Genomic DNA, 17,137 nt, shown 5'->3' with positions numbered 1-17,137 from the left:
ATGAGCAGGAGCTCTACCCATGTACAGAAAGCAAAAATGTTTGTGTTGAGATCTGTCTGGACAGGGGAGCCTAGCTGTGCTCCAAGCCTGGTGCCTGGTGACAGGCAGGAGTTACCACATCACAGACAAACTGCTGACAATTGAGGAGAAAAAAATGGGAGGTTTCCACGTTGCTTCCAAAGTCAGATGCAACATGCTGGCTAAGTCACACTGCAAGCCCTCAGACCAACACTGGGATGCAATAGTATGATACTACGTGAAATGGACCTCAGGAATCACTTTTATAGCTGTAGTATGTGTTCTAGCCTAACCATATCAAAGTATTTAACTTTGTTTTGTGGCACTGACATGAAATTTCATTTTAGATCACTACAACTAAGTGTTTTAGACCCCACTCTTGTTGGCCATAATCCCCTGGCTAGAGCAGATCTATTCTTCTCTGTTATTCTTCTTTATAGACCACGTCCCAACCCTACTGGTCCCATTTCCATGTTCTACAGGTGAAGCAACCACTAGGGTTTCTTTCCTCAGGTGGACTCATCACATCCTTTGGCATTTCTTCCAAAAGGTCTTGCAGCAGATCCCAGTTTTCAGAGTTCCCCTGAGATCTTTCTTTCTCAAAATTAGACTGTTTAATGATGAGCTTGGTGGGACTGGACCCTTTCAAGAGAAATCACAAATTGCAGACCACACCTCCTCTGAAAGCCAGTACTTGCGTCTTACAAGAATCTTAATGTAAACCCTAAAAATTGCAGCATTTAGAAAAGTATTAGGTTTATATACATATACTGAATCAGCTTGTAGAGCCTGACTAACACTTTCCAGCAAGGAGTAATGATACAAAAAAATGTTTAAGTCATGACAGAAAGACTTGATTAGTGGATACAGAGGAAAATTAGTCATATGCAGAAGCCTGTAAAGATGTCTGCCAACAGGAAGGAAGAAGCAGATAAGCAGACAGCAGGAGACAGATAGCATGGACAAAGAGAAACTGAAAACAAGAAAAAAAAAAAGATAATATGACAGTACAGGAACGAATTAACTCAGGAAAGAAGGCTAAAATCTTATCATTTGAGTCAGATACCCAAAACACTAAAATTAATATATCAGATTCAGCTCAGAGAACATTCAGTTTGCAAGCATAAATGACACTGAAGTGCTGCTGAAAGATGAGTTTGACGATGGGAGGAAAACCATGGGAGTGTACAGCAGAGGACGACAAGGAGCAGTGGCAGGCAGCCCTGGCCAGAAGAGCAGCGTGCCTCACAGGTGTGCTGATGCCAGCCTTCGCTCAGCTTGGCGCCAGGGAGGACTCACAGTGGCGTGCCTATGACCACAGCATCAAACACGTGAGGGCAGCTGAAATCAGTCATGCTCACCTGCAGAGAAATGCTATTGGTGCTGGCGTTTTGCCACAGGTCATTACAGTGCAGAGACCTGCGAGGCACGCAGGTCACTTTGGTGACCAAAAGAAGTTGTTTTTGCAAATAAGTTGTTCCTACATTCCTTCAGTCTTAAGCCATTGCTTAACTTACTTACTTTTTTACAGTAACACTCAATAGATTTTTTTGTTTTGTTATGATTTAATAGCACAATCGACAAGAACAGTATTACCGGGCAGCCTAGCCTAATTTAATAATTTTGGTCTCATTAATTTAGCAAGCAATATGAAAGTGGTGGCACAGGAATATAAATTATATTATACCCACAGTTAGATAAATACTACAAAAGATACCGGTATTTTCAGGCACGGGTTTGGATAAAAACAAACTATGGTCCCACTGAATGGCAAAACTCCATCTGCTCCAAGGAGAGCAAGCATTTCACCTCATGAATCCAGCAGCTGGATTCCTTTCCTGTGTACATATATAGAAATAAACTTTTGTCTATATGATACTCAGGGAAGAAGAATGTGCTCTGAAGGTTTGCATTCAAATATTTTGCATGACTATTCACATCATAAGTGCTTGTGCAGTCATTTTAAATATTAGTGGGTTGAGCAAGAAAGCAGATGGATCTGTATGTGAATTAGGTACCAAAGCACAAATTATGAGACTACTCAACCAACAGATCAGAATTTGTGAAGAAAAGTGTATCTGAATAAACCACACATAGAATAATTTAAATCATTAACAACTTAATGAATAAACTACATATTTATTATTTGCTTTCCTAGGTTTAACTATGTTCTACCCAATCAAGAAAAAAAAGCTGAATATAATCACCTCACGAACTTTCTCTACCACTGTTTTTATTAAAAGAAAAATACTACTTTTCTTAAGCTTCAGATTGCATCACATCCACAAGAAAATCCCCAAACTACATGTGCAAGCACAGAAAATCATGTGAGTGGGGGGAGCATCTAGGGAAAACAGCACTGATTTTTGCAGCTGTATTCCTGGCCAGGTCTGGCAAAGCCATTGTGTGAGAAAGCCAACACTAGTGTCAAAAGTCTCGAACAGTCAGGTGTGGTGAAACCGAAGGCCATAGAGGAAACAGCTGGGTGGCAATGACCTACTGCATTGACATGTCTAATCCAAATTTATCTTGGAATCCTTCGCACTTATAGATAGCCACAGGATGTATCACAGAGGCTGCGTGTGTCAATCTAAGTGCCTTCCAGACAGGATGGGAAAGCTGGTGATACACAGTGTAGCATATGTAAAATACAAAAGAAAGCAAAAGTTAAAGCCCCACAATCCAGCAGCCAAGGGCAAACATTAACCAGGTGATTAATTCATATGTTCCATTGTGTTTTGCAGACATGTATTAACCATTTTTCCTTCAAAAATCAGAGCTGCCTGATATACAGTTATACAGCACAAGCATACAAACACTATACCATAGAGGCAGATTTCTCTCCCATTTGGAAACTCTGAGTAGGTATTCATTATGTTTTGTTTCAAAGACCTTTTATTTCATCACTGCTGTAATGATAATATCCCTAACATACATACAGGACTGTATACCACAGAGACATGTAGGAATATCATATATTTGATTAATACATTTGCTAACCAAAAAGTCAACAGAAGTTCTACTGGAAACAGCATTCACAAATGGCCATGCTTTGGGACAGTGTGATCTGTAATGCTGAATTTGCATTTGCTCAGCAAACCTGAAGGGACATTAACCCTAATAACTCACTGAAAAATTGTGCTTAGAACTACAACTTATATAATCTGACATATTACTGAGGCTACCAGATGCTGGCAAACAGAGAGGGATGGATATCCATCAGTGATGAAGGAAAATATCATTCAATAATTTCAGGCTGATATTTTGAAGTTTATTGGCAACAAAAACCTAAAAAAAGATTTCTTAATCATAACCATCCGCTTTATAGCCCAAACTACATTGGCAAAAGGATTTCATGGAACTTGCTTAAAAGGTGACTAGAAGAGCATTCCTCAAAAAGGTGTGTCTGGAAGAAATCTGGCAAAGGCCTGCCATTAAGCTTTACTGGGAATGGCAGATTTGAAATGGGCACTACAGAAAAGTTTCAGAAATTGGTAAGTTTTTTAATGCTAAGGACTTCTGTAAATCCACTAAGATTTATTTACTCAGGTTGCCAGGGGAGGTTTTCAGAGCATCACGTGCACACACTGGCCTTAATGTTAAAGAATCACCTTTTAAAAGTGCTCAGCTGCTTCCATTGAGAACAGACAGCAAGCCAATGGCTGATATTTTTTTCTTTAAAAACAGTCCCTAAGATTAGAAGTATTGTCAGACCCATGAAACTTGAAATTGCCAAACTGGATCACATTTGTGTTCATCTAACCTGTTACTTTATTCACTGCGACTTCAGGAGTGCTCAGGACCAGATGCACTGGAGGGATATGCGGCATATGAGATGAACTGATTCCCATTGGGTTTCATACTAATCACTAATAGTTCCTGAGTGGTTTAACTGCTGAAGCAAGATGCTTTATATCTTTCCCTATACTTTTTAGAAGTTTATCTCTGAGTAGGCAGTGTAACCTGTATTCTCTTTTTCTAAAAGTAGTACTTGCAAAATTAAAATACTTTTCACACAATATCCATTAAAGCACAACATTAAAGAGGAAATATAAAGAATATTTTCTATCAAAAAAAAAAAAGTAAGCAGGAATCTATTATAGTTGCGTGTATCTGACGTACTTTTTTTGCATTGTGTATTGTGTCGAAAAGCTTTATTATTTTATTTATATTGCACTCATGCCATAGAAAGGGCTATTCATCACTTCTGGTAATCAAGAGATGAACAGTCTGCTCATTCTTTGTATTTCTACACAGCATCTTTGAGACCACCACTGCATCATCTTGTGGAAGACAGGGAGAGGTGATACAGAAAACTCCAAGAGAAAAATTAAGTGACATGACCAAAATCCCATGGGAAATATGTGGCAGGGTTTAAAAAGGAAACCAAATGTTCAGAATCCCAACCCTATCCTTCAACCGCAAAACCAACTTTCTTCACTAATACTCAGTTAACCCAGTGACTAAAAAGAAAAGAAAACCAAGCACATATATTATGTGTATCTTGCCACTATAACAACTCTGATGACACTCGAGTGTTCTTAAACCAAATATGAAGCAACTACAAATATATGTTTAATCACAGCACAGTAATCAGTTCCACAAACCAAAAGTACTAGAAGAGCAAGGGAAGTAACCTCACACAACACTGCTTGCTGAAGTTGTTAAACCACATATGCAGCCTTAATGTACTAAGAGAGCTACAGAAATATATTCAACTGACACGAATACTCACGCTCAAAGCATGAAAAGTGTTTTCAACTACAGCAAAAAGATTAGTAGAAACTCAAGCTGAAGTGTTTTAAATATTAGGTAACACTCAAAAAAGACTCCATAACAAAAGAAAAAAACCAAAGCAGTCCAAAAAAATTCTGGCATCCTACTTCAGACAAACTTTTTTTTCTTAAATCACAGTGAATCAGAGCTAAAAGGGGAGTAGGAAGAAGTTATTTTGCAAGAGACAAACACAGGTACTTTTCACTGAGAAGCTGTTTTTCTGGTTCAGCAGTTCTGCAGCAAGAGTAGCCCGAACATTTGAAAAGTGAAAAGAAAAATTAATTAATTATTTTTATTTTAAAAGAACTTCCCTGTGGGAATAGGTGTGGGCATGAGAGCTCCTTTTAAACTTCATAATATAACATGAAGCAGCCAAGAGGTTCTTTTTTTTTGTAAAAGTGCTGTCATGTCATTGCTCAGCTTATTGGGAGCTGGAATGATTTTTTTCTGTGTGGTTCTAGTGATCATTATCGAAATGCATCTGTGAAGATCATTCTATCGGTAGCTTAATGTGAACATTTAGAAACAGAGTATTTATTCAAACAGCAACACTGAGCAAAACACACTTACAAGGCTGCTATGCAAGTTCACTGGCGATAGAAAAAGTTATTAGCTACCCAGTGACACTCGAGCTCCACATTCAGCAGGTTTCTAGCAGATTTGGTCTCAGCAAATTAACATTTTTGAGAATTGAGATGTGCAGGTAAAGTTTACAACCAACCTTGCTATCTTCGATCTCCTGGGTTTTTCCTTGAAGTGTTCTCCTCTCTCCAAAATCACAGGTTGACTTTAATGTAAGCTGACAGGAAAGCATTGAGCTCTCTGCCCCCGTAAGCTCCAAGGACTTTGCTGAGTACTGCTGTGCTGCTGGCGTGCCAAGGCTTGGTATCGGCAGGGCAGTATGAACAGGCTTTGACCCTACGGCTGGCTGTCTTAGCTTTGAGGCAACCCCAAGTACAGGCATGGCTTCTATAAAAGTATCTTCTCGCTGCCAAAAAAAAATGCTTCTGACCTCAGTTTGGTAGGCTCCAGCTTCAGTAATTCCAGAACAAATACTTTAAACAAAAGTAGCAGTCATCTCTAAAAAACTTCTTAAAACAATAATATTAGGAGTCTCACAAAGCAGCAGAACTTTCCCTTCATCTCTGCCCTTCTCCCTCCCAGACGCTCGCGCACGCACTGCGCCGTGTCAGTGGCTCGGCAAGACTAAACACTCCTCTGGGGCGTGAACTTTGCTTGAAGGTAACTGCCACAAAGCTGCCTGTCTGCGATTAGAGAACTCATAAATTCACTTTCTCTTCTTCCTCCCGCATTCCAGGTCTGCACGCTCAGTGAATGAAGGAGAGGGAGAGAGAGAGGGAGAGAAGAGGTGAAATCTCCTCGTACTCCAACTGTCAAAACAGCTCCGAGACCACAACACTGGAAGCAGAGACCTCTTCCTGACTACATAAATAACCAGCCCACATCTTAAAAAAAACCAAAACTCTTTTTTCTGATTAAAAAAAAAAAAAAAGGACCTGAGCAGTGGCCAAAGCAAACAGCTGTTGGAAGAGTTTTTATCCCGGAAATAATCTCAGCAATGAAGCTGTTTGTCTGATTCCTGGCTATTTTTCACTGCTGACAACCATGAGCTACGGTGTTTCATTGCCTGTTCTTCCCGTGAAATCAGGTTAAAATCATGCAAAGCGTGGCTAGGAACAGACGCTGAATCATAGTGTGGGTAACATCTGTCTGTGCTATGAAAAATCCATACAAAAACACAGAGCAGGATATAGGAAAATCACAAGCATTGTTAGAAGATTTAGTCAATACAGCTTTTCAGGGTGTTTTTTTTTTCTGTCTTGGTGGTGGTGCTAACGTCACCTATTCAACTTTAACACTTCCCTTTCTAAAAATATTTAAAGCTCCATAAAGTCCATGTCCAACGCATCATTTCTGCTTGTTGTTCACAGCCACTTTCTTGTTGGCAACCTCAAAGCCTTTTGCATGGAAACACAAGACAGAGAGGCAGGCAGAGCCAGCTCTGAAATGAGTCACGAAGCACACTATAAATTGCTCAGCAAAATAAACACATAGTCAAAGGGACAACGGCAAATTCCTTCAAGCACCTAGAGCAGGGGAATCAGTTTTAAAGGGTGATATAAGGAAAAAAATATGCAAAGATGCCATACCATTCAGCTCCTACGGAAATATATAACCTAGTATTATGGACAAAACTGTTTCTCTTTTATCTGTTCCAAAACAAAACATAAAGAAATAGGATGACCTGAAATCTATTCCACCTCTAAAATCCTAAACAGTATCATCTATGCTCCACCTGAACAATATACACTATTAACAAAGCCCAAGGGAAAATATGTGCCTTCTAGCCTGGTGAGAGTTAGAAAAAACATTTTCAAAGAAAACAGAGCAAACCAGAAGCCAAATAAAACTAACATCTTAAACCACCTTTTTGAGAAGAGTATTTTGCAGAGTAAAACTGTAATGTACAGTATTATCCTCTGTCTTTCATATATGCAAGATCATGATGACATAGTAGTTAAAAAATCATCTCTCTGTACCAGCTTATAAACTATGCCATGTTTGTTTATAGTTTGTAGGAGTCAATCTGACCTGGTTCAGGAATCACCTGAGTTTTGAAGTGTGTATAGAGGATCAGCAAAGCCATTTTGGCATCCTCTGCGTAACTTCATGTGGGTTTTACTGCCATTAGCAGTGGCAGCAGTGGGCTGTATGCAAGACTGCACAGAGGTAACTGCTCCACGTTTTACAGGAGTTGAGCCAACAAGTTGCACCACTCTGCCCCAACGAGGGCAATATTCCTGTGCAGTGTAACAGTTCAGGTCTTGTGCCAAGCACAAGACTCCTTGTGCAGCCTGTAGTTGTTCTCCAGCATCACACAGCACTGTGAATGTGTAAGAAATTTAAGTTTCTTGGACACAACTGGTAATAGTTAACACTTCAGAAAATGCACATATGCAAAGGCTGGACCGGACCACAGGAAGAGAGGGATTTATCTCTTCCAAGGTTTTGGGAGATGAAAAATCCTCCTGAGGACTGCTGACCAATGATCAAGACAAAGAACAAATAGAGTCATGAGATAGATACTTTCGTAAACAGAACTTTGCCAAAAAAAATGTAATTGAATCTTATTACTTCTCAGGGTTATAATTTTGCAAAGTAATGTATTATGGTAATCTTGCTGTTCTTCTTTTGAATATGAATGATGAGGTCATGATACCCACAGTCTCTTTTGCAACCCCTTTTCCCAACACAGAAACCCTAAAAGTAATAAGTAAGCAAGCTTACTAGGAGATAGTCATCTGTAATGCATAACCAACAGGGTTTGGAAACAATGATGTGATGCTGGTGTTACTCTTTCAAAATAATTATGACTCCTTCAAAGTAATTATTAATTAGATTAAGACTGTTAAGCTACTACCAGGCAGCTGACACTGCCCTCAGAACTCCATTTTGCTAGGCCTTTTACAACAATAAACCCCTGAAATGCTTATGGTCCACTGAAGATACAAAGAAGATATAAAATTATTTGGAGGAATTGGGAAAAGTAATGGAGGAAAACCGTAACAATACTCATGCTGAATGTGGGACTTATGAAGAATATCAGGAGGAGAGAATATTTAACAGCTAGCTTCAGTAATGTTTTCCTTGCAAACAGGGTAGCACAGGATAAAGTGTGTATGAAGTGCATGAACTGGCAACAGAAGCAGGCACTGACAGTGAAGTCCAGCAGGCAGGGGACACCACCTTCAGTAGAAGACAGCTACACAGGACAAGGAAAGAAGTGTGAGGATGCTGAGAAGAAGGGAAGAGAACATAACCGTGGGGAAAGGATGGAGCTGGAAGCTGCAAAGAAGAGTGCTGTGTTAGACATTGCATTGGCAATGCAAGTTTGGCAGCACTGTCCTCAGTAGATCCAAAGTGGGGAGCACACCGACCACCAAGCAGGTCTTCCAGGGAGAACTCCTGGAGAATTCCATCCTGAAGAACGATGTTTTGCAGGAAAAAATAGTGTGTTATGAGGAAGCTACAAGACAACCGAGCTGTAAAAACAAAGGGAGGGTAACACTTCAAGTGGGATGTTAGATAAGAAAGCAAAAGAGGAAGGAGAGACCAAAGCCACGAAAACAGGAATGAGAAGGAATGAGGATAGTTTAGATATGTATGACTAGCATATGTGAACAGAAAGAGGGCATATCTACGAGAAACCATGGACAGAGAAGTTGCAAGATGTGGCTATAACCTGGGGTCACATGAAATCAAAGATGACACCAGACTATAGGACTGGCTGGCATGAAAGTCAATAGTATTGTTGGCAGGACAGAGAAAGTAATGGGCAGAAAGATGTGAAAACAAGGGACACTTCTTCACTTGGTTATGTGAAACTCACAGAGACATATCTAGAAAGGGATGGCAAAAAAACAGGTCCAGCTACACACACTGCCTGAAGAGAGGACCTGCAGGTTTTTGACTTATCAGCTTTAGACCCTGTAGCTCAAGCCAGACAATCTGGATGCAGGATCTAGGAGGATGAACACCAACCATGGCTGAAGCTCTGGCACAGGGGAAGTGATGAAGAAGATATTTTGCAGGAAAAATCAGAGAGTTATGAGGAAGCCACAAGATAACTGAGCTGTAAAAACAAAGGGAGGGTAACACTTCAAGTGGGATGTTAGATAAGAAGGTAAAAGAGGAAGGAGAGACCAAAAATGGGAACACCGGGCAAAGGTCAAGACACAGTTCTTAGAAGCCTTGTCAACAGGAGTTGGAGTCCCAATGAAATATTGAAGTACAGACCATTTCTCTATCTAATAATGATTAAAAATGATGACAATCTGGCTATAAAGTACAAATCTGAAAGCATTGAGTAATCAGTGTGCCTTTTAGAGAAAGTGTGAGGTAGATAAATGATCAGTACCTCAAAATAGCACAGTACATACTTATTCAGTATAATAATTCCACATCAGAAAAAGGAGTTGTATTATTTATTTCATTTAACAACAGTAAGCACATCTGAAGTCCAAGTAACCTCAAAAAAGAAGGTATCCGTGAGTTGTATTGACTATTAAGGTGAATTTTTGTTCTAAATATTGAACAGAAATAATCATCCAAAGCATAAATTTTCGTTCCCTTCATCACATCTGATATCAGTGTGAGTACTCTGAGGGCTGCTCCTCTTCTGAACCCCTGGCCCTCAGACAAACTGCTTGCATGAGCTGAACAGACAGCTGGCAATGTCTCACAGACCACAGGAAATATCAAGAGAGGGGACACCTGCCTCAAAAGTGGTGCCAAGAGATTTGTTTGCTCCTTCTGCTCTATGATCTTCCACAAGGAAGCTGTTGCATGTGTCCAGGGTCAAACAGGAAATGTCAGGGGTCCAGAAACTGCAGAGGCCTCTTCGGAGCTGTTTCCCTACCTCATCCCACCAGTGGAACAGCTGTGTCTGTAGCTCGACAGGAGCCAGGCCAACTTCCGAACTGTGCCGATACAACCCCACTCTTTTGTGCATACTTGATTCAGGTTGAGCAGAAAGTTTTCCTCCAACTATAAACAGCTGGGGACAGAGAGCTCTTGGAAACAATTACAATACTTTTGAAAAAGCAGCCAGCACTCCTAAAATATTGAAGGTATCTGAGATGGCTTTATCAGGATTTATTCAATAAACCCAGGTAAGTCAGGTTTAAATTTTTTAATACATTAATGCTGACCCCAATTAATAAGCATGCCATGTGTGGCTTTGGTGCAATAAAAGATGTTCAGTCTGTCAGATGAGACAAATTGTTCAGCTCCAACTCATGGCAACAGCATAACCTATTGACAATTATTTTTCTTATTACAGAAGCTGGATAAATATATTAGTCTCAAGGTAACCTATATAATGAAATAAGTATTTGAGCCTATCTGCAAGTATGTAATGCTACTGAATAAGCTCCTATTGTTTTTCTTAACAGTTTGGAATTTCAAAAGATATATAATCCAAATCCTAGCTGCAGTCACAGAAAAAGGTGCATCCGGCTTCCTAAAGGAAATCCTTCTGCTTTGCTCTATGTTTGGGGAAGTTTTTCAAAGAGGACAACCTTTAAATAAGGATATCGTTTAATCCTCTGAGCAATCTGGCCCTTCAAAGCTCAGCCAGGAGCTTATGGTTCTGAATGTGTTAACTGACTTAAGTGACCAGGTCTTTTATAATTATTATTTGTGCTTCACATTTGGAGCATCTTTCTTCAGATGGTTTCAAACCTGTTATGCATAACTTAGTACCACACCTCCTTGTGAAGTATATAGGATATATTAAAATACTGTCAAGCGGAACCATGAGGCTAAATGACCTTCCAAGTCTACATGTGGACTCAGTACCCTCTTTCCTGAGTAGGGCTTTTTTGGCTTGTACATCTGTGTGGGTTAAAAATACTAATTATTTCTCTGTTGCTATGCACTGTATTTAATCATGAAGTGTTTAGCTCAAAGGAATCAAGTTTAAATACTATAGGATTGGGAAATGTAAACAAAACTGTTGTAAGAATTAGAAAGGACTAATAGCAACTGAATACACTATGTAAGTATTTACATACTGACCTACTGCCTAGACCATATGGACAGCTGGTAAAGCTTAATGGAAGCATTGGCTTCCCTCTTCAGGAGGTGGAGGAGGAAAAGAAAAAAAATTGGATAATCCATTTGTTCCTTTCTAAGTAAATGAAGCAAATATCAAATGCTGAAGATTTTCAAAAGCAGCTGTTACTGCAGCTAACAAGGAGAACCCCCCAGTCATCTCAGTCTGGATAAGCTGCTCTGAAAGATTAAATTTATCCTAAGAAGCAAAGCATTACTTTTTCCTTCCTTTCTTCCTTGTTTCCTCAATTCCCCATTTATAAGCTTTCTCCCAGTCCACAGTGTGCCATAGCCAGCACACTGTCTTCTCTAACATCCTTCTGACCACTTGCAGGTATCCTCTGCCTCTTGTATTTCCACTCTCTTCCCCATCTGGCTCTGTAACTCTGAAGGGGTCTTTTGGCTTTGTATCATCTTCGGTGGACCTTGGCAAGCTGCTGACCTCAGCTCTTGCATGCCCTATATCTGTGTATCTTAGAATACACTACAGGTACGAAACTGCATTGCTACATTGCCAAAGTAGCATTCCCCTCACTTCTGAGGGCATTTAAGAGCATTTCAGCTCCCCAAAGAGTTACTAGAGAAATGCCTAAGGTAGACACCATAAAACCAGACATTTCTAGATCTTATGATTAAGTTCTTAGTTCTAACACTAGTTTCAGTGGGAAGGGTAGGAAGAGAATTCCAGGCCTCCTTTTGTTAGTGTTATTAATGCAAGTAGCTTTGCTTTGTTTGACATTTTGACTGAGGCTGAAACTATCTTTCTTTCCCCAACAAATCTGGTTTTGGTCCCCATAAATTCTCTCCCCTCACTACTGCTGTCAGCACAGATCTCCCTAGAACAAAATTCTTCCAAAGCACATACACCCTAAAATCACAACGAATATTTTATGACACTAAATAAATGTTCATAAGTCCTAATTAGATGAGAACAAAGTTAGCAAAGTTTGTGGGTTAAAAAAGCTGTTCTGATTCTTAATACCAAGTGTGAACTATTCAGCACTTTCATCCAAAATTTCTTCACAAAATAAACTTACTGTGAAATTGTCTAATGAACCATAAAAAGTAACCCATTAACATAAAGAAACTGAGACTAAACAGGAATCTGCTGGTTATCTGCCATCAGGTAGCTGGCAGAGTGGCAAACCTATGTCTTCATCTGCTGGAATTGCCAACTTTTCTCTTAAGAGCACTGTGGATCTTATAGAGGGTTTCAAAATCATAGCTATGCTGGCATTCACTTCAGGACTCAAGTGAAAAACTGCTCCATAAGGTTCCCATTGGTCTATTAAAAAAAAAACTTAAAAAAAAAAAGGCTTAGAAACATCTGTTACAGTCATGAGCAGACTCTTGGCCAAGTGCGGCAACAACAGTGAGAGACTTTGAAGTCAATCAGCTCTGCTATCACCAGCAGATACCCCTGCAGTCAATGGAAATTACTGCACAGAGAGTTTGGGAGATATGAAGAAAACTTGCTCTGCCAAAAAAATACATAGGCAGCAGCGAAGAAAAGAACAAATTTTTTAGTAATCATGAAAATGGTTAGGAGTGAAAGGTTAGGAATAGGTGTTTAAGAAAAATAGAACACTACATTAATATTTAAAGAATACTTTCTGAAAACAAAGATGGATAGATATTCAGGGCCTAGCTTTGATATTTGACCTTAAGGAAGTGTGAGCTGCACTGCAGCTGCAGGAGCACTTCTCACTCGCAATCTACCGTTTGCTACCTTCTTTCTTTGAGACTGCAGTCATTTAATGCTGCCTTGTATCACCCACAATTTGTAATACCTTCTGTGCTAGCTCTACCATCTCTACTCCTCCACTTCCCCATACCTGGATCTAAGATGCAACTATTGCATACAATTGCCCATTACTCTTCCCTGCTTGTCAGTGTAAGTGAATGATCCATGCCATGGTTTTGATCGCCTACTGCTAGTTCTGTTCTCTTTGCAGATAATCATCATAACTAATTCTGTTAGTCTTCCTGCAATACCCACATTATTTTCATGTTACTTAACCACATAAAACTGTTGTATCTTTCCTACATTTCTTGTGATTTACACTAATTCAAGAGACACTGACTGGCATTTTATGGCCAAGTTTTCCTACTGGCAAGATTTCCTACTGGTAAACTTTATATCTCAACATAAAGTGCCAGTAAAAAACATTGTAGTACTTCATTCAATATGAAGTACTGAAAGATCACTATTACACCATCTTCCCTGCCACACTTCCCAGTCAAATCTGGCATTTGCCTTGAAATGCTGTTAGTTTTTAGAATAGAAAAACTAGTGTCTTCACTCTAATACTGGCTGTGTGTTTGGGGGGAAGCATTACCCTCCACAAACCATGTTTTCATACACTTTCCTTGTGCATATTCTACTGCCAATGGTCAGAGGCAGGATACTGAGAGTGACGGATCTCTGCTCTAACTCGGTACTGTCATTTTAGGATCTCATGTTCTTAGGTGAAGACCAGGTATCATGAAGTATCTTGAAAGCACACTAGGATTTTTGTTTTGTTTTGTTTTGCTAAGCAGACATGCTCTCTCTGCCCATGTTTTTGGGCGGTTGGCCTGCCTCCATCGAGGAGTTATGTTAATACTACGCAGCGTCCACATTTTTAGTAGGGCTTCTTCACCAGGGCTTATCACCACACTTTCTGGGGCTTCCTGCCCCTTGGCTTGTGCCTGGCCAGTTTGGAGCTCTGGCAGCAGACAAGCTCACTTCTACCTGCAAAACGCTAAGCAGACCAGCCTGGTGTGCCAATGAATGACAAAGCTTGACCGTGATCTATTTGGCTGTAAGTGGACGCCCTTCTCTTTCAAATAAAAACAGGTCCAATGCATACACTAAAAATCTCAACTGTCTGCCTCTATCTCTGTTGGCCATATGTGAATGTTTCCTACAGTTAGTCTTGAAAGCTAACTTAGTCGGTGTGGCTGTGATCAGAGTGCGCTCTGGGCTAACCACAGCAATGGGTTCTGCGTGCTTCTAGCTCAAAGCTTCCCGTTTTCTGATCAATAGGTGTCAAGGATGAACTGATGTTTCTCATTACTGAACACCTCCCATCTATACTATGGTATATACCTTGTGCTGTCTTAATAGAAGTCTAATTATATATTACAATAGCAGTTTTTCAGGTCAACAGTATATATTTTCTCACCACCACTCTGTGTACAGATACATCATTTTGTTTTGTGTGTATTTTTATGTACATATAAGTACATGCTTAACATGTCTAACAGTCATTAATGTCCTTTGAGCAATTCACCTGGCTTGTTTTATCTTTCACAAAAAAGAAACGCTCAATAGCATGCAGCTGTCAAAAATAACTTCAAATCCTGCAGATGTCAGATGCTTCCTTCCTGCTTCTCTGCATACTAGGGAGAAAGAAATATTACCTTACAGATGTACATGTATAGAAAAGAGGCTATGATTATTTATTATATTGGACTTACCTTCAAGTGCAAGAAAAGCGTTAGATGGGAGACAAATGATAAAGCTCCTCTCCCAGCTTTCATCCATCAGTGAGGCTTTTAGGACTGACATATGTAACAAGCATATGGCAACCATAAAAGCAGCATCAACATGCACAAATTAAAAAATAAAATAGCCAAAATAATTTTGTTCCACCTACAATAAGCCTAGGATGAGCCATGAACAAAGCACAGTTTTGTCAAAACCAGAAGGGAGACCAAACTGGTTATTTAGCTGAAGTATCTGGCTAAACAGATACTAACTGTTAGCTAAAACCAGTGAATACTAAGTTAACAGCTACTAGTGAAGATGTCAGCAGTGGCACACCTTTAATGGTGAAGAAAGCAGAGACCATCATCTACAAAAACCAGCTTCATTAGAAACTCATGTAGCATCACAGTCGACAACTCAATAACTTTGTTGATAAACCCAGAAAGATTTTTGGCTGGTACAAAATGGCATAATTCCAACTACTTCAGTCAGCTAAGTCTGAGCCACACTAGTAGTCTCATTCTCTACATTTAGTAAAGGTATAATTAGATTCCATGAAAAATTCCTTTATTGCATTCCTTTGCTCTCTTTGAAACTCTTATTTTTCATTCCTTTACCATCCCTGCACCCAGTGAGTGCATCTTTTCCAGAATAAGAACAAGACGTGTAGGCAGTATTTATTTTCTTTTCACAAAAAATCATAGCACAGCATTACAATTTCTGCAGTACAAACCACCTAAGCAACACTGGGGTCTGTACTAGCAGTGAATTCAAAAGTCCACTCTGACAATCTGCCAAAAGGTTCTGGTCTCTTCTGAAACCTACTTTAATTTAGGAAAGACCTCTCTCTTTCCCAGTATCCCACAACATGGGATTTTGATTCCATCTCTCTTTTTCCTTCTGTTATTCTCCTGAGGGTCCCTGAGCACTCTCACTGCCATTCTCAAGTCTCTACACTTTACTCCCTCAAACAAGCTAGCAACCTTTGCTCTTTTTGGCCTGCTTCCTTTTGCTCCTCTATGGAGCTTCTTGACCCTTCCATATCTGGGCACTCTCCTTCTGCTTTACATGATAAAGCTGAAGCCATCCAATGCCTAATGCCATGGGATGCTTCTGCAAGGAATAGGACTGTATGTTTGCCTCAAAACATTAGCTAGAGACAAAAAAAAAAAAAAGAAATACACAACTAGCAGTCTGATATCTGACCTGGAAAAGGTTTTTTTCTGTGATTAGAGTTTGAGTTCCAGGCTAGTTAAATTCAGGCCAAATTGATTTTCCCACCCTTGCAGTATTGAACTCTGTTCCTCGTTATATGGGTGTAAATCTGCAGCAAAAACTTTGAACTTCCAATGAGTAATTCTAGATTTATGCCAGAGTAATTGAGAGCAGAATGTAGCCTCTTAATTGCTCATAAATATTACACTGTTTAAGATTACTATCCTCCAACACACTTGTGAATATTTCAGTTCTTTACCCTAACTCTCTTTTCTCCTTTAGGCTATTCTACAAGTTGACATCATAAATATTTGGAATTTTCAATACAAATCATATTTAGATTACAAATCGAGGGAAAACGTAACTACTAAGAATGTAAATATCAAGAGAAGCTTTTTTCCAGATAAAATCTTTAGGAACAATATAGAAGAAGCATTTTTCAGCACTGACACAGGCAGCAGGCTCTACAACATGACTGCCCAGCTCTTATTTTTTCAAGACTGCAAAACTTTTTATTATTATTATTTTATTAATTTCTAGACTGCTGAGAGTTTGACTAGCAGGCAGCTCAAAAAATTCTCAAAGTCTGTAGCTTGGAAACTGTTACATAATTATTTTGCAACCATTCAACTTATTACAAATAAAAAACATTTCAATAGAATGTACTTTCTAGTTTTGGGGTCAACTTTATCCCTGGCATAAATGTAATTAATTCCAGCGAGTTTTCCTCCAACAGGAGAGAATTCATTGCTTATATTATATGCCAACAATTTGTTAGATTTAACAAAATATGAATCATTCTTATATTACATCCTCTGTTTAAAAATTTATACCAATAGTTTTTCATTTGAAAACATTTTGCTGATGGCTGACATGAAGTCACCCTTTGCTTGCCGTCCACAGAAGGCAGCAGGGTCACAGAGACAGGCAGGAGCACTCCAGTGACCTTAACCCACTCTGTCCACATAACACCAGAGTACCTGGAGCACAGAAACATTGACATCCTCCTCTTGGGACCAG

The 17,137-nt window shown here is 39.5% G+C and overlaps 1 protein-coding gene across 2 annotated transcripts in view; it reads right to left on the bottom strand.

The window, feature by feature from the left end:
- The window catches only part of NAV3 (neuron navigator 3), a 280,708-nt gene extending 274,950 nt beyond the window's left edge, over positions 1-5,758 (bottom strand). For both annotated transcript variants that reach the window (XM_026060183.1, XM_026060184.1), the window contains exon 1: positions 5,516-5,758. In XM_026060183.1, the coding sequence (XP_025915968.1) occupies positions 5,516-5,758 (243 nt within the window). The remainder of the gene's footprint in view (positions 1-5,515) is intronic.
- Positions 5,759-17,137: the final 11,379 nt, after the last annotated feature.

This window comes from Apteryx rowi, unplaced genomic scaffold (assembly GCF_003343035.1).
Source record: "Apteryx rowi isolate R43461 unplaced genomic scaffold, aptRow1 scaffold_166, whole genome shotgun sequence".
In the NCBI taxonomy this organism is placed as follows: Eukaryota; Metazoa; Chordata; class Aves; order Apterygiformes; family Apterygidae; genus Apteryx; species Apteryx rowi.
The sequence above is the reverse complement of the archived record's forward strand: the minus strand, read 5'-3'. Positions and strand labels throughout refer to the sequence as shown.